Here is an 18,114-nt window from a genome sequence, read left to right as displayed (position 1 = left end):
TTTGTTGAATAGCTCTGTGTCACATATTTAACTTTGACTCTGTTTCAAGAAGACTTTTATACTATACAAAAAGAAGACTTTTTGTATAGCTTCCAATTTTATTACCCAGTCAGGGATGTTTTGTGAGCTACTTTGTCCTGAGCTCTTCCTGAAGGTAAAATGCATCTATGTCAAGAATTATGGTTGTTCCTTTCTTCTCTTATACCATCAAGCCAGGGGACAAATTGACCAAAAAATTTAGGAGCTGTCTGTACACTTGCCAGCAAATGAATCCCTCCCTTGGCTGTTATCTTTGTGAAATAAGTTGCATTTACCAACAGATAATGTAACGAGAATAATAAATAAGGATTTCGCTAATCTCCATCTTACTATTTCAATTTGTCACTCTAATCTCTAGACGCCTTCTCAGTTCCCTAGCTCCCCATCCCAGTAGGAACATAAAGGGTGTCAGAACAAGGTGAATGAAAATGACAGTGGCGTGCTCAGTAACTACAATATAATTATGAAATAGTTCACGTCCAGTATTCTAATGGGTTGAGCCATCTGTTAATTTGTAGTATCTACAAATCACTTGTTGCCTGCTTATGGATCTCCTCAGGAGAGGATTCTGGCAAAGACATTTTGAGCTGTTGTCGCAGATGTTGCAGTGATTATTATATGCATAATTAACTTCCCCGACATGCCATCCCAGCCCAACAACATAATAAACATGTAATATTAATTGTAAGGATTTGTAAGGACAAAGACACTCAGATGTAGGAGAAGACTGTGGCTATACTTGCAAGACCTTTTGAATAAAGGATATGCGCTTTAAAATTAAAATGATGGTGTCATTTAATCTCCCTGCTGTTGAATTTCTTTAGTTGACAGAGGACTAAATGAGAGCTGTTTCAATGGCCTGTGAGGTTGAATTATTTGTGGGTCCAGCTGGTCACTCACTAGGGAGAGAATTAAAAGCTAAAATTGGAAGCAATTTTCTTCCAAGATTAGCTGGGGAAGAAGCTAAAGAAGATAAGTTTAATGAAGTATCGTGCCACTACATTTAGCATTTTCTTGTGGATAATGCTGCCTTTGTTTTTGGTGTGCTGTTTTACAAGGCTCATAGGGTAATTATGAAAAATCAGAACTATGTTAAAATGAGATTACTGTTGCATTGTGCTGATAAGAGTAAGAAGAAATGTTTGTTTGGAGCTTTTGTTGAACTGACAGAATACGGAGAATAAAAGCAGCGGTGAGTGTAGAAAGTTCATTGTTTACCAAAGAGGGCCCTCTGCTGGAGAACTGCTTTGTTTAAACTTAATTTAAATAAACCTAAATTACATTACTCCTTGTGTATTCACATGACACATTTTATAAAGAAGAATAAATGTATTTGTATAAGTTACTACTTTCTACAAAAGCAAACTCTGGGATTCACAGATCTTTGCCCCAGCAGCACCTGTAAAGCCTTTTGAGCCATTATCTCAAACAACATGAATAACTGTCTCATATTTTGCCAGACCATTACCAACACACATTACCCTTGGGTACTGCTTTTGTCATATAAAAAGGAATGAAGAAGTGCCAGTTTGCAGCAGATGATGATGGCAGCAAACAGCAGTATAAAGGCCATTGAGATTGAAATGTGTGGCAACTGGAAAAGCCATAAATGGTAGATATTAAAGTCCAGGCAATGGCAATTGAGTATTATTTGTCAGTTTATTACATGCCCCACACTTTTTCAATATGGCACTATAGCATGAGGATGCTGTTTATGGTTGGTCTCCAATATCAAATTAAGTCCAGCTTTGAATGCGAATGAAAAGCTGTGGAAAATACAAAATAAAATAACCTAAAGTAACTGGTTTCCCCTGCCTGTTATAGCCAATGTATGATTTTAGCTTTGAAACCTAGTAAAAAACGAATTTACCCTGTATATAGTTTCTCATAAATTTCCACTGAATCATTTCTCTAGCTAGTTTAGTAATCTAATGCAAATAATGCACAAAACTAAGTGTCTTTCAAGGTGATGATGGCCCTATTGACAAAAAAAGTAAGAGATGTCTCTTAGTTTCGATTATCCAGAGGCCTGCCATTTTGTACTTGTTTTGCCATCAGCGATATTGGTTTATCATTTGCTTGGCAACAATATTAAACAATAATTCTATTGCTGGGGCCACAGTTACCCAAAGTCTGCGGACAACAATTTCATTTCCATCTGAAAACGGAAATAAAATTGAAATTGGTTACTTTTGGCAATGCAATTGAGCACCAAAAAATCCCCCAAAACATTCTTGTATTTGATTACTAACTATTATCCAAAATCTTTCACTGATATAGTTTTTCAATGATTTGCATTTATCGACCCAGGTGGGACTTGAACCCACAATCCCCAGCTCCGGAGGCTGATGCCTTATCCATTAGGCCACTGGGCCACAGGATGTAGTAATCAGACGGATCAAAAACACTGATCTCCTGGAAATGGATATATCAGTTTTTTTCTAAGTGATCACTAAGAAAATATAATATAATCAAAACTTAGCATGTTTTTGAGATACTAAATTTTGCAACTGAACAATAAGATAGTACTTTGTAAGTTTACAGACAGTAGAATACAAGTCAAAATAATGGTTACAAATAATAGCATAGTATTTTACTAAACCAAAATAGTGTAAAACAGAAAAATAGGCTTAATAATAGACATGTTATTCTCTTTAAAATCAACCTATATGATTCTGTGCTGCAAAATATCTCTGTGCAGAGATATTTTGAACAACATCCAGAGTGCCTTAATTTTCATTATGTTAAACAGACATATCTTTCCAAACACAAATCCCAAGTAGTCTTTGTGTTTTTAAGCACATTTGTAAAGGAAACTAACAAAGGTGTTCTGTAAATGTACGGTTGATATTTCTACAGAGTTCAGGCAGCCTGGAGCTTTTTGGCAATAGGATAGGCAATGAAGTCTCAAAATCCATGTTTTTTTTTCCTTTTAATGTTCTTATCCACTTATAACTGTAAAAATTAGAAGGACTAGCATGTCAGGGTTTCAAGCACACCATTTATTCACTGCAGTAGCAAGGCACTGCGTCAGACTTAACACTTCACCTGACAGTTTTCCACTGAATGGACAATTTGTAAAATCACTGCAGATGTAAAATACAACAGATACATACTGATCAGTAATCTCTGCTGAAATGTTTGTTGACAAACAAAACACTCACATAGACAATTAAGCTGACGACAAAATGCTTCTTTGCAGTCGTCTTTACAAGCTGCATCTTCACCTGAATGTTTGAGTCCTCATGTTGGATGAGATAGCGTTCGCCATCATAGTCATATGAGACAGCTGCCTTCTCCAGCTCCATGGAAATGGGAGTAGTGACACAACTGAATTGGTTTCCGAATTCGTCCAGCAGCGTTAGAGACATAATGCAGCAATTCTGGCAAAGTGTTGCAAAGCAAACATGAGTCAGCAGTTGGTGGATTACCACAGTTGATTTCATCACATCATTTTGCAGTTGACACATGCAGAATTTTTTGTCACCCTTTGCAGGCATATATTTTCCCAGTAATTAGCCACGAAAAAAAAAAAAAAAAAAACTTCTGTACCATTTTGGTGAATAAAGTTAGATTGAAAAGTGAGAATGTAAACGTTTAGGGCATGAACACCCCTCCTTGCAGAACTGCTGATTTTATGATGAACAAAATCTACTAGTTGGTCCTACAATTTCTCCACCTGCAGTATAGTATAACTATAATAATGAAAGCATCTTTTCAGCTACGTCCAGCCAGAAGAAGCAAGTAGAGCTTTTGGCAAAATGCAGGACATTTCCAGAGATTAGATGGTTTCAGTTCAGGAAGAAGGATGTCGGCGAAACTAAACTAATCTGCATACTATAAATCACTGTTTGCAGATATCAAATTTATGGATAGATAGTTGAGATAACTGTGCAATGCCTTGAAAGAAAGGCTGTCACAACAAGGCGGCATAATTTCCATGACAACAGACAGCGGGGCTACAGTTGTTAGACAGATTGACAAGTGGGAGTAGGTATGCTACCGTCATTGAGTCTGATGCCTTATGCTTCAGGATTAAACAACCAGCTGTGTTGTCTCCTTCAGTATTTTGTTTGCGTTTTGCACTTCTACAAAATGTCAGTTGTAGAAGCAAACACAACCAGAATGTTTATTGTTAAAGTTTATGTCTGGAAAAAAAACAGGTTTGATACACCTGAAGTAGGCTGCTTTTTAAAATCAACAAAATATCCTGCTAGTTAATGTTATTCATCTATTTTTTAAGATATAAGTGTATGCTTTATTAGTTTTTTTTAATTCTGTAATTGAACTATTATGTTAAACTATATCAAAATTGTAAGCAGGACATATTTGATTCTAGACAAGACTTTTATTTAAATTTATAACAAATAGTCTGTCACATGGTAATTAATCAATATTCAATTTAACCACTAATTCAATAGTCATCAAATAATACTTGATGTACATTTACTGCAATATTGTTAATCATTTATATAAAATGTTCCTCATCTACAAGCACTCTCTGCTGCTCTACATTTGGGTCTTCTTTAAACAGCACATCGTGACAGTTACCCTAAAATTTCAACTTTTAAAATGTTGTAGCTATGTTTTTCTTTTGTTTTTTTTTCCAGCGGTTGTGTTGCAAAATGTTTTTTTTTTTTGTTTTGTTTTTTTTTTAACACAGTGTACTCTAACAATGGTGGTACCTCCACTGTGCCTTCCAAGGCTTCACATCGCCATGGCAGCATTGGTTTCCCAGAAAGCTGGATGTGCTGTGAGGAGTTGGTTCTGCTGATGGCAGTGAGCTGGATCCATCCGTCAGAGATGTGAGCTGGTCACAGACAACACGTAACAAATGGATCTTTACTTTTTAACAGAAATATCAACTTGAAAATCATCTGTATTTCTAAGTATGTATGCATATTAACTTAATTCTAAAAAAAGCTATATTTAAAAATATATTTATAGTAGTTTTGCATCAAATGAGTTTAAAACTTAAGAAAATTAAGCATAAAAATCTTATAACACTTATTTAAGCCCTTAAAATATGTTTCTTAATTAAGAAAAATTGTTTTATGCTCACAAAATGTAATGGATTATTAAGTAAGAAATTGCTAAAAATGTTGCTCAGTTGTATGTGCGCATACAGTGGCTCAGTTTTTTATTAAATAAAAATATGGCAACTTTATTTGAAAAACTTATTCAAGCTAAGTGTTAACCTTTCATAAATAGCAGTCAGAGCGTGACAATAGGCTTTATTAAGAGAAACTAAATCTCAATATATGTACAAATTGACAATCAAAGAGACCAAAACAAAAAGCAGTACTTGAATTTATACATTGTCACCAGATTTTTAGCACACATCTAAACCAATGCAGTATGGCTTTGAGGTTATGATGAGAAATAAGTTACCTCTGTGACAAAAAAGCTGGGAAAAGCTTTCTGACATGAGTTTGCATACAGTGTCGTGGAGAACAATATGTAGTTTGTAACCATGGAGACCGTATTCAGGGTCTATGTCATCAAAAGGGGGTTGGATGATTGGCTCTACATAGGAACTGAAGCAGAGAAACATGTTAAAGATTAAAAAAAGGAGAAAATGGCCATTGCATTACAAAGACATTTCAGAGGGGTATTTGTAAGACAAATGTCTGTGCATACTGCAAATATCCTGAACTCTTCCAAATCTCCAGTAGAGGGAGCCAAATCCACAGTTTATTAAATAGAATTTAGACATGAAAGTTGTATTGTTGTATTGTTTTGTGTTCAAAATGGCATATTCAACACATCATAGCAGCTGCAGCAGCATCTGAAAACAGATGCATGTGAAACAGAACTGCAGTTTGGATCAGCACTAAGGTCAGAGACTCAGTGGTGAATTTCATCTGTGAATCATCAATGGATCATCAGTTATGCACTCCTTTTAATATAGCTCTCTATCATGTGATGGCACTATACAGTGGCTTGCAAAAATACAATACTCTTTCACATTTTGACACATTATGACTTCAAACTCTGTTAGTGTTAGACTAACTTAAAGTAACGCATATGTAATAAAAAGAATTCTACTTTTATCATGTTTAATAAATTAAAATCAGCAAGTTTAATCATTATAATGATCAGCCCACTTCAATCAAAACTTTGTAGAAACTGGCCATTTTTTTTATTTTTTGGCTGCAGTTACCTGTCTTGAACAACAGCTTGTCATCAGCTTCAGACAGAATTTCTTCCAGAATTTACCTCTATCAACCTGCCAGATAACTCAAACCAGTTTTCCTATTTCTTTAAAAGAAAAATAGTCCTACCACTTGATGTGTTTGTTTCCAGGGTGATGTACAATTACAAATGTCAATTTCCCACCACACAAAGTGTTGTGAATGTAGGCCAAAACGTTCATTGTTGGTCTCATCACGCCAGGACACCTTCCACATGTTTGCTTTGTGCACTAAAATATCAAATACCAAACAGGACCTTTTATAGCTTTGTTTTTGCTTATTTGACATTCAGGACAGATTTTCTGAGTGCACAATTAGTTACTACATAGACACAATCTTGATATGTTCTGCCACTTGAGTTATGAATTTGTGCAACTACGTTGAATAATTTCTATGGGCCTCTTGAATACTCTTCTGATCAATGCTATAAATGCCACCCTTATTTGCCATTGTAAAAAAAAATATTGAAAACTTTGGGTTTTTTCTTTCCAAATTGCAATTTTGCTGTGCTTTGTGTTGCTCTTATATATACATTGAAGGTGTTGGTTGAAACATACAATATACAAAAGGTATTGCTGGTATTGCACATATTGCAGTGGAAAAATGTGACTGCGTTGCAGCTTACCAATCATGAGATCCACGAGTGCTTCTCTCCACCAGTTTGTAGAAGTGAAGAGTGAACATAATGAACGCCACAGAGCTCCCATCCTGCAAAAAGACTCATCTCATGCATATCTTGCAATTCTCCCTGCTAAATCAGTCACGTTGACCTGAATGATTACCTATCACACTGCTTTAGCTACTATAATTAGTGAATAATAATGAAGAAAGAAAACAGCTGCCTGCGAATGTATTACCCTCCAAAGACCAATGATGATTCCAGGCTGTAATAACTTCAGCAGCACGAATTGGTCCTGTCCAATGACCTGTGCACATTTAGTTAGAGGCTGCATGTCTAGGTTTGCCACCAGGGATCTCTTGCTGGGTCTGACAGAACAAGCATAGAGCACAGCTGGTTTCACAAAGAGATGAGAAGACAAGAGGGAGAAAAGGGTTGAACTGGATGCTGTAGCTGTCTTAACTTCTTTAGGTTGGGGCAGCTGAAGGCAATCCTCCTGATGCCGTGTAGTTGAAGGCTGAAAATCTCCTCGTAGTTGAGCAAGCAGTCTCCACCACACCAGCACAGTGTCAGTGAAGTCTCAGAGAAGTGGGACCAGCTCAGCTCCAATGTACTCTCACGTCCAGACATATCAGTGACGGTCAGCTCCCAGGTGACACGCAAGTTCCTAGAGGAGGATAGCACAATGTTAAAATAAAGCAATAGGAGCTGAGGAGTGACACACTAGCATGTGAGAGTTCAGCTACTATTTTTCAAAGCTAGGTCTGACAAGAAAGGAAGCTTTATCTAAATATTGAGCAAACAAAAAGGATTTGCCAAAAGCTGACTGCTGCTTTTTAAAATCACCAAAATTGTAAACCCCAACGGCAGTAATGTTTCTTATGTCAGTGCAAGACAATTGCATGACTCCTTTTAAGCTGTTCTGACTAATGAAATGATGTGCAACGAATGAAATGAAACGGCAGCTGTTGTGATAAATCTCCTGATCCAATTCTGTCTAAACTGTGATTCACGACTGCCCCCACTGTGATGTAGCCAGCTTCTCGCTGAGGCACGAACCAATATCAATTAGGTGAAGGAACAAAGCTTAAAAACTGGAGCAGCCCGGGAGGCCCTGAATGACCCAGGGGATTTCACTCCGCGTCGTCTGTGTGTGTGATGTCTTGTGAAATGATTATTACCAAGGTAAATCGCATGCTCCTCAGTGTCTCTAACAGACAAAACCCCCTGTAGGGAATTGTCTCAGCTGGTGGGATGAAGAAGGGGGGAAGAGATGGCAAGGCATGTGTCTGCATGTGTGTATTGGCACTGAGAGTTTGAGGGGGCTAAGTAATTTATTTCAACAATTCCGACAGCCTCTGCAACGAACACAATTATTTCTACTTCCCCCCTCTATAGCACAACAACTGCTTCAGAACTCAAAATTGAGTGCTGCACAGCCTCTAATCAGAGGTTATAAAAACACACCAGAACCCACAGTAGAGGAACTGGAGGAGCTCCCTCCCCCCACCCCACCTGTGAGCCAGTATCCCCTTTGTGCAGAAACCACATTCAGACGCAGACCTCCTCTCTCACCTTTAATAAGAAAATGTCATTAAGTGCTCACAATATGAAAAACAAACCACGCTCTGTTTTGGATTGGAGGCAGATTGTCTCCTCTGTCTGCCCTTGAACTATCTCAGCAGCAAGGCTGAACTTAAAAAGTTGTACTCGTTTTTTTAATGGTGGAAAAAAAAATCCATCTAGCTCAGCTTAAAGTTGAGGAAAAGAATTAGGAACCTTAAAAGAGGCCAATATAAATAGAGTAAAATACAAAGTATATCCATGTGATCCCAAATAAATTGCTCATTTGGTTGGTTTTATTTAATGAGAACTTTATTAGTTCTCAATTAGTTCAATGATCTTTCAAAAATCATTAATCATGCTACTCAAGTGACTTTTGATTTCAATCGAAACGCAGATAACATATCAGGTTTGTATCTTGTAATGTCCTTTGAGGAGCTGTGTGCACATAGACGAATCCAGTACATTTTCGTAAATGATGAAAAAAAATGTAAGTCCAAACAGGATGCAGCACCAATGAAAACACTGTAGTAGGTATGCCGGGTTAAGCGATGGTGCTCTAACTCTGTCACAGAATAACAAAAATAAACTCTGAACACCACCAAACTGTGCAATATGTGTTATTTGTGAGAGTGAGAAGCATGCAGGTTACACAGACAAATGAAGCCACCATGCCATTATTTCATTTAAGACGACTCGCATGTACACACTGAGACATGAAACTGGCTATTTTTAAATCATCCACATTGGGGGACAGCTGAAATGACAAAAATGTTTTAGGATACACATAGTCTTATTTCCATGTGGATGATGCCAAAATGTGGTTGTTTCTCTGTTTTTAACAATACCTGAGGACTTGCTCTGTTTGGCTCGGCAAACCAGTGTGGCTGTTGATGGGCCCAAGAAGACGTTTCCATTTTTTCATCTCACGATGTGCTACTGTCTTGACATACAGCTCTTTCCAGTAACCCGCAACATGGTCCCTAGTCTTGTTGGATAAAAGCTGGACATTCATGAGCTTAGCTTTTTGATTTTTATTGTTGCAAATGTCAGCACTGTATAGCTTCTTCCACAGAACACTGCATGAAGAGAATTGAGAGCAAGATTGTTGGTAAAAACAGCTGAATGTTTTTTTTTACTCTTTATTAACTTGATAAACACAAAATATTTTAATCTTAAACTCACTAAAAATGTGGAAAAAAATAACCCCACTGGGGTATTTTACTTAGCAGGTCAAAGACTGATATTTAAAGTAAACAGACATGTTCTCTAGTGTGAACAATGGTCATTAATGCATGCATTGACATATTATATTTTGTCAGTCTTAAACTAAATCTTTTATATTACTGGGTTTTCAATCCCTCATTAAACTTTCAGCAACTGCAACTCCTTTAAATCTACATTTTAGTTTATAACTGGTTTTGGATTTTTTAGAACAACATTCAAATGCATTATACATTATACCATGTATCCTGCCAAGTACCATTCTCTTTGATGTGCTTCACATAAAACAATGGGAATTATACTTGACGAAGAAATACAGCCTTGCTATCACAGTTTAACATTTACATCTTGTTCTGGGAGTATACATGCTCTCTTGTTTTATGCTTACAATACTTTATGCAAAACTGACATTACTTTATACTTAAAAAACTATCAATGCACAATAATTCAGTGATGTAAACAGCATTGAACAAAAATGCAACACTCAATCCAGCGTTAGAAGACAAACTCTTTTTTTCATGTCAAAATTGTACATGAATCCAAATATATTACTTGCTTTTGGATTGAAAAAATATAGTAGGAGATTGAACTGCACCTAACCTATTATTTATCACTGGGTGGCACTTACTTATTACTGGCAAGCTGGTAGAACAGCTTATTAGTGTGACTCATGCTGAAAAGTGCAGAGGCATCCAGGTATGACAGAATTGTATCCAGTATCTCAAGTGGTAGTCTGCAAAATAGATGACGAGGCACGTATGATTCCAAAACATTTTAAATGCTAATTGTCTTGCTTTAACGCTCAACGTTCTAAGAGCGCGCTAGGCATTTACCCTAAAATACATAATACAAAGGAGAAAGGGAGTTCTGACATTACTTTTCGAAGATCTTCTGAGTGGACGTTGCTACAGCTCGCAGTCTGAAAGGTACCGCTTTTGAAGATGCCATTTGTTTTCCCAATTTTTAGAACAGACAGAGCTGCCCAGTCTCGTTACAACACAAGTTTGTTGCTAAAGCAAAAACTCAATAGAAGCGGTAAAATTCACAGAAAACGCGTATGGTGAGTTTTCTCACCCAATTTACATCTATATCTGTAACATAAACACTACGTAGAGGTTTTACTCTCCGCGTCTCGTCGCCATGGTGATGTCAGTGCGTGATTCTTAAAGAGGAAGAGGTGAACCTAAACTGCCGGTGCAAGGGGAAGAATGACATAGTGAAATGCTAACAAACCAATAGGCAGAACAGAAGTTGCCTTATGACACCGCCCCTCCTAATTTGCATAATGAGGCAGAAATGTAGTAAATGAAGTAAAAAGAGGAGACAAGGAAATGTAAAAACAAAATGCATGTTGAAAATGCACAAGATATATTGATGGCAACACATTTAGGGAAAAGGCAAAACAAAATATATTAATATCTTGATGAAAAGGCTTAGATAGAATGAAAAACAAAACATTATATACATATATACAGTATATATATATATATATATATATATATATATATATATATATATATATATATATATATATATATATATATATATATATATATATATATATATATATATATATATATATATATACACTTCTTGATGAAAATGCATGATAAAGAATAGAAAAAAAACTAAATATGTATATTTCTGCTTTTATTTAAGGCAGTCTAATCACCATTTACGCACATATTCACACGCTGTCAACAGCAAGCTATTGGACTGTAGCCACAGTTGCCCTGGGGCAGTTTGGCCTTCTGATCACCACCAGCAGGCCAGGTAGTTGTCTTGCCAAACAGATGTGGATGGAGTGGGAATCAAACCAATGGGTGGGTTTTAACCTGAAACTTGAGTAAGATTCCAAAACTAAAACAGGTTAATCCATTTGTCTCTTCACCCAAGTTTAGGATAGAGATGGCATCTCACACTGCAGAAAGCAAGATTTTTGTACTGGAATTTAAACATTACTTCAATATTGAGACCGCATTTCAAATAAGAGCATAACATATCATTAATATCTGCACAGATGCAATGAGACAGATGGTCTGGCAGATACTGTAAGTGGTTGTGCAAACATAAAGTGGGCCAGCTTGGAGTTTCAATATGCTTTGCTTGTATTATGTATAACTTGCAAAAGAGTTAGCAAATAGAGGTGTATAGAGCATAAAATAAAGAAAAGAATAGATTGTTCCACATTTGATCAAATCTGAAGCAGAGCTGTCTTGATGTAATCAGACTTAGAGAAGAACACATACAAGGCAAAGCATATTGCAAAAAAATAAAAAATAAAATAACTAAAGCAGATGGCTCATTTTAAGACCCATCACATAACTGTCCTCCCCATTCAAGGAGGCCAGTAGGCTTTGCTTGCTGTCAGTGAATATAACCATAACTATGTTGTCAGTCTTGCCGATCAGCTTGCCTGATGGAAGCGAAGTCCCTTCCGGGGCAATAGAAGCCCCTGGTATGGTAACATTAAGTAGGCCACATCCCTTTTCCATGTATGTCCCCTGTACTTGACATTTGATGTTTTCTGTAGTCGTCTGTCCTTCTGAAGGCCTGGGGACAGTTGTGGCTCGTGGATACCTGATGTCACCCTTCTGCATGATTTGCCAATAAGCTCTGACAGAGCAATGTTTGACAAACAGTACAGAGGGAAGAGAAAAGATATTAAACATGATTAAAACTAAAATTAGGGGGAGGGTTTAGCAGGGGGCATCAGATGTGTGGAAACATCTGGTTCCACAGGTCACAGATTCATATTTATGTCAATGAATTCCCAGAATGTTTATAAGTCACAATTATTATTTTAACCTCATGTTTGACCCTCAAGTAAAACATACATCTGTATGCAAAAAATATACCATTTTAGGATTTTAATACTATATCATGTCACAACTAATAAACCAATGCCTTTTTCTGTGACTTTATGAAATAGGCCAAGACAAAGTAGCACATGGTGAAGTGGGAGAAAAATGATACAATATAGTGTTGCATAAAAAGCATGAGTACTTTGTATAAATCCCCATTCGCTTCAGTTAGAGCTGCAAGTGTTTTGGAATATATCTCTACCAACTTTGCAAATCTAGAAGCTTGCACTTTTTGCTCAATTGTCTTCGCAAAGTAGCTCAACCTCAGTTTGATTGGATGGAGAACACCTGTGAACAGCACAGCACCTGTCACAACTTCTCAATTGGATTTAGGTCAGGATTTGAACTGTGCCATTCTAATACATAACAATGCTTTCATCTAAATCATTTCATTGAAGCTCTGGCTGTTTGTTTGGGATTGTTATCCAGCTAGAAGGTGGATAATCACCATTGTCTCAAGTCTTTTGCAGTTTTTTTTCAATTATTGCCTTGTGTTTAACTCTATCCATCCTCCCATCAACTTTGACCTGTTTCTTTGTCATGAGAAAAGAAACAGAAAGAAAAACCTCTTCAGAACATTATCAGACCCTGTCTCAAAGAGGGGGTAGTTTAGGGTTTTGTGGCATATTGGCAAGTTGTACACTTGTAGAGATATTTATATAGATAAAACCCTTACAGTAAAATCTCACAAATTTCACAATTGAAAATCACATGCGAAAAAACATGTGCACCATGACTTAGTTGTTCATTAGTAAAAGAAAATGAAAAAAAACCCACCATGCTTTGGTTTATTCCATTTCACAATTGCACAGAACATAAAGAAAACAGTTCCGTGAATAAATGCTCATGCCTCAACCTAGTTTGCATATCCTTAAATAGAAAAATGACAGCTCATTAAAGGTCTGAAGTAAAGGTTTGCCACTTGTGAAGGCCAGTGTTGTACGATTCAACTGTAAAAAGTACTGATATGAAGCCCTTACACGGCTATTGAAATGATGGTGACATCTCAAGGATTGAAAGGAAAAGGTTAAAGGTACATCAGACAGATGAAGCTCAGCCTCTGTGAACATTTTTGGAAATGACCCTTTCTTTCAGCTGACCAATTAAATCATTCTTGATCAGTGTGAATATGAAGTCGTTTTTCTAAACTTTCAGTACATACTTGTGTTTCATAAAAGTTACAGGTTTTACACAGGTGTTTTGCTTCAGAAAGCTTTGTTTTTAATGATTTCTTGAATCATTTTCTGCACAAATAAACTTAGCCACTGGATGGCGCACAAGTATCTGAATTGGACCACTAAAAGTATCGAAGTCCTGAATTAAAAACACAAGGATGCATGCCGGATGCACCGCAAACTCCTTAATCTTAACTTAATTATTATACAGACACATGTAAAAAGGAAAAAGAAAAAAAAAAACAGCAACAGAAAACAACAAATAACAAACAAAAAAAAAGAACGTTAATAATAGAAAGTAAAAGAAAGCAATCCTTGGGGTCCTCAGGGGGCTCCCGAGTTCACGCGTTGAGCTGATTAATATGTAAACAAACCTATTAGCCCATGCCTGTGCTCCTATTTGCGGGGCACTTGTAGAGGAGTCTTGCTTCCAGCGGCTCACACACGAAGAATGGGCGTGAGTTGTCCCTCGAAAGGGGTACCCAGAGAATCGTGCTTTCATTTTTCCTCTCTTCCAACAATCTGAGAGCTCACTTCTGTCTGCGAAAGACAGTGAACACAAGAGAGGGATGGAGAGCACAGGTAAGCCAATATTGAGATTTCTTTTTTCTTTTAGAGAATGCTTAAACCGAGCTTCTTTTGATGCGTTTTAAACAAGATTATCGTACTATGGGTCTTTTTAATGACTTACAAAGTGCCCCAAAACTGTAAACATAGCTGATATTATCGAAAAGACGACTGTAAGATGATTATTCATTCTTGTCGAATGCTGTATTTAGTAGCAGCAGTTGCTGCTCACTTTACGCGCTAGAGCGTTTTTACGCACAAATAAATTACTCAATAAATCAAGTAGAGATTCTTAAACTTTCAGTTGTTTTGTTTTCAAACGTGACATTTCCAACTTTTTTCCTCCCACATCATTAGGATTTACAAAATCGACCGTTTAAATCCTCTCCCAAAATCTACTAAGACGCACAGGAGGGAGGGGAGCCTAAGTGCGTCTGTGTCAAGGAGCGAGGGAGCATCTCAGTGAGAGAACGAGAGAAAGGAAGGGAGAGGAAAAGGGGGGGAGGAGGATTGAGCCTGGACCAGGTGATCAATAAACCTCGAAGGGGCTGCCGGGGTTGTCTCATTGTACCCTGGATCCAGTGATCCAACCATGGTGCCAGCGCGCTGCCCGGGAACCTGTGCCGTCCTGGCACTGGCTCTCTTCTTGGGATGCGGCGTGGTCCTGTGCTCCGGCCAGAACGACACGGAGCCTATAGTGCTGGAGGGAAAGTGTCTTGTGGTGTGCGACTCGAACCCTTCCTCGGACGGAGCTGTGACCTCCTCACTTGGCATATCCGTCCGCTCCGCAGGGGCGAAAGTGGCTTTTTCCGCCGTGCGCGGAACCAATCATGAGCCGTCGGAGATGAGCAACACGTCAATGATCATCTATTTTGACCAGGTAAACGTGTTTCCACAGTTTAACAGTAATCTGTATGATTAGTGTGAAAACTAATCAGTAAGAAGTGTAAAGGTAGTATTCTGAATGAGTTTCTTTGGTGTTTCCTTACTTTGCAATCCTAACATTCGGGACGTCTATTTATTTGTTATTTTTTTAAAAAAGAGGTTTGACCAGTGTTGTGCGTAATTGGCACATCCAACGACGTGTTGCCAAAAAGGAGCAACTACTCATGCTAAATAATTTATCACATGTCAGATGTGCAGCGCTGAGTGGTGGTTCCAAAAAATCCACACGACTGGGGTCTTTGGATAGGGGACAAAAACGGGAATCCTCCCAAGCACAGTCCTAACCATTTGGCACGCGCCTCCATGCATATCAAATACCGAAATGTGTCTACAAAAGAGCTGTTGTATGGATCGAAATGCTTCGTCTCACTGTGCGCCCTTTCGGATCGCAGGTTTTAGTGAACATCGGCAATCATTTCGACCTAAAAGCGAGTGTTTTCCAGGCTCCAAAAAGGGGGATCTATAGTTTCAGCTTCCACGTTGTGAAGGCCTACAACAGACAAACCATACAGGTGAGCAAGCAGGAAGTAGCAGCTCTGCATTCACCATATGAAACATGAAATTTTAGCGCACTGAGTGTTTTTTTTTCTGCTCCTCCTCTGCAGGTCAACCTAATGCAAAACGACCATGAAGTTATATCAGCTTTCGCGGGAGACCAGGACGTTACAAGAGAGGCGGCTAGCAACGGTGTACTGCTGATGATGGAACGTGACGACCGGGTCTACTTAAAGCTGGAGCGGGGTACCCTCATGGGCGGATGGAAATTCTCCACCTTCTCAGGCTTTCTAGTCTTTCCTCTATAATCCCACCGTCGAGGATCGGTACTCTGCTTAAGTTAAGGAACAGGAACAACAACAACAACAACAACAACAACAACAACAACAACAACAAATATTTAAAAACATGCCATTTATTTTTCAAACTGTCAGCCAAGGAAGCCGACGAATATCTGTACACTCCGTCCAACTCTATAGTCAAATATCAACGTTTCCTGGGAGTTTCATATATTCAAATCCATCAACTTTTACGCAATCTGGATGACTAAACGTCTCGGTCGGGCCAGTGGCTGGCATGTGCTTGTCGAGTGTGTGGATTTTCCCCCACCCCTCCACCCACTCTTGCCTGGAAAACAAACTTTTGGGCAACATAGACAGAGGAAAGATGAGGATGAGGAGAACAAAAACTGACTGTGTTATGCTTTATTTATGTTTGTATATCCTTAAAGAATTTATGGTGAAGTAACTACGGAATCATGGACAACCTGGAAGAGAGAAGCGCTTTCACGCCAAGGGGCTGTTTTTCCCTTTTTCTTTTTCTTTTTTCCTTTTTTTTTTTTTTTTTTTTTTTGCACGAATGGAAGTTTCCCCTTTTTTACGTTTTTTTGTTGTGGTGTCTATGGTGTTGCGTTTGGATGCCGAATATATTGAAAATAACCCAAAATGAAGGCAGCCGATGAGTTCATTATAAGAGAGAAAGAAAAAAAGGCGACATATTTCAGCCTCAAGAGGTGACTTAAAACCCTTTTATTTAACAACAATAACAATAATTTAAACAAAAAAAAGAAGATATCTAATTTATGAAGTACATATTCGCAGTACTATGTGTTCTACATTTCGGGATCTGCGTAGCTTTGACTGATTTTAATGTTCAGTGACTTTGCTCACTTAATGTACATTGTGGAAAAAATAATAGAAGAATCCCTATATACATGTCCCGCTTAATAAATGATATTGTATTGTATAGGCTGAGCGCATTCATCGTTATTATTTAAAGAAGCGACTCGAGGTGGAGGGATGATTATTAAAGAGGAACAGACATGTCGCTGTCCGTGGTGCTGAAATAAGGAAAGTAACAGCAGCTGTTGATTGAAGTAGCAATGAATGAATCCTGGACAAAACAACAACAGCAGCAATAATAATAATAATAATAATAATAATAATAATAATAATAATAATAATAATAATAATAATAATAATAATAATAATAACTCAATATTTATATTACTTTGTGTTTATAGACGATTAGAAACTTAAATTTCATTGCTGCAAATATACATGCATTCATTAATAAAATTGTGACTGCAGTATATTAGCAAGTGCGTCTAATGGCTAATACTCAACATTAAGTTATCGTGCCTCATTGCAGAAAATCACCTTAAATTGAAGGCTTGATAGCCTAAAGTTCCACCCTTTCTGAAGAAAGTTGCTTTTTATCATAAAAAATGGATGCAGTCGTTTTGCAGAATATACTGTTGTTGATATTTCTGCTCAACCACCAACACACTTCACCCTAACTCTGTCACCTACAGTTAAGAGACTATCATCTCGCCATCTGCTCTCCCCTCTATTCTTTATTAAACTATGAAAAAAATGTCACACCTAGTTGAGAGTCCAGACAAATAATTTCACTGAAAAATAGCCTACACCTGAAAAATGTGGACCCTTGAATATATACACACTTATATATAAATGTTTAAATTAATCCCATAACCAAACTATACACATATAGTGTGGTTTTGGGGTGCATCAGGTTGTTTTGCACTCTACAGCAGGGACCAGATCAAATGTGGTACTCAAAAACTTAAAAAAACGATGTGTAAAAAGAACAATTACTGCTTGATTTGTTTGGATCAGTTAACTTGTAGAAGAAATGCTTTCTCATCTCAAGAAAAAAAGCACCAGAACCAGTTCATGAACCAATTAATTATGATTCAATCACTATAAACGGAAAACTACAACGGCTTCGCACAACTAGTGCAGTTGTCAGCAGGTCTTGTGTAAATTCAGTTTCTCCTGTCGCTTCCTGCAATTTCATAGCTTGCCAGTACTTTGAGTCAACCGTTCAAACAAGTTGATAATAAATGAAAATTCTGTCTTTGGTGCTAAATAGACAAGATTTTACAGGTCCTGCCTATTAAAGTAATT

General features: G+C 37.5%; 2 protein-coding genes and 1 non-coding gene across 3 annotated transcripts; 1 reads left to right on the top strand and 2 right to left on the bottom strand.

The window, feature by feature from the left end:
* Positions 1–2,341: 2,341 nt before the first annotated feature.
* On the bottom strand, positions 2,342–2,414 carry trnar-ccg. The gene has a single exon. It is a non-coding gene; the product is annotated as a tRNA-Arg (tRNA).
* A 614-nt stretch (positions 2,415–3,028) lies between these two features.
* Positions 3,029–10,760, bottom strand: fbxo15 (F-box protein 15). The gene is made up of 9 exons (XM_005814185.3): positions 10,517–10,760; positions 10,268–10,372; positions 9,264–9,494; positions 7,316–7,519; positions 7,091–7,220; positions 6,859–6,941; positions 5,431–5,576; positions 4,725–4,849; positions 3,029–3,422 (listed from the first exon to the last, which is right to left on the bottom strand). The coding sequence occupies exons 1-9, from the start codon at positions 10,585–10,587 to the stop codon at positions 3,159–3,161; spliced, it is 1,359 nt and encodes a 452-aa protein (XP_005814242.1). The 5' UTR covers positions 10,588–10,760; the 3' UTR covers positions 3,029–3,158.
* A 3,341-nt stretch (positions 10,761–14,101) lies between these two features.
* cbln2 (cerebellin 2 precursor) lies at positions 14,102–16,930 on the top strand. The gene is made up of 4 exons (XM_005814186.2): positions 14,102–14,260; positions 14,603–15,125; positions 15,583–15,702; positions 15,796–16,930. Exons 2-4 carry the CDS (start codon positions 14,838–14,840, stop codon positions 15,991–15,993), a joined length of 606 nt encoding a protein of 201 aa, XP_005814243.1. The 5' UTR covers positions 14,102–14,260; positions 14,603–14,837; the 3' UTR covers positions 15,994–16,930.
* Positions 16,931–18,114: the final 1,184 nt, after the last annotated feature.

Source organism: Xiphophorus maculatus, chromosome 21 (assembly GCF_002775205.1).
Source record: "Xiphophorus maculatus strain JP 163 A chromosome 21, X_maculatus-5.0-male, whole genome shotgun sequence".
Lineage (NCBI taxonomy): Eukaryota > Metazoa > Chordata > Actinopteri > Cyprinodontiformes > Poeciliidae > Xiphophorus > Xiphophorus maculatus.
This window is presented reverse-complemented; position numbering and strand designations above follow the sequence as displayed.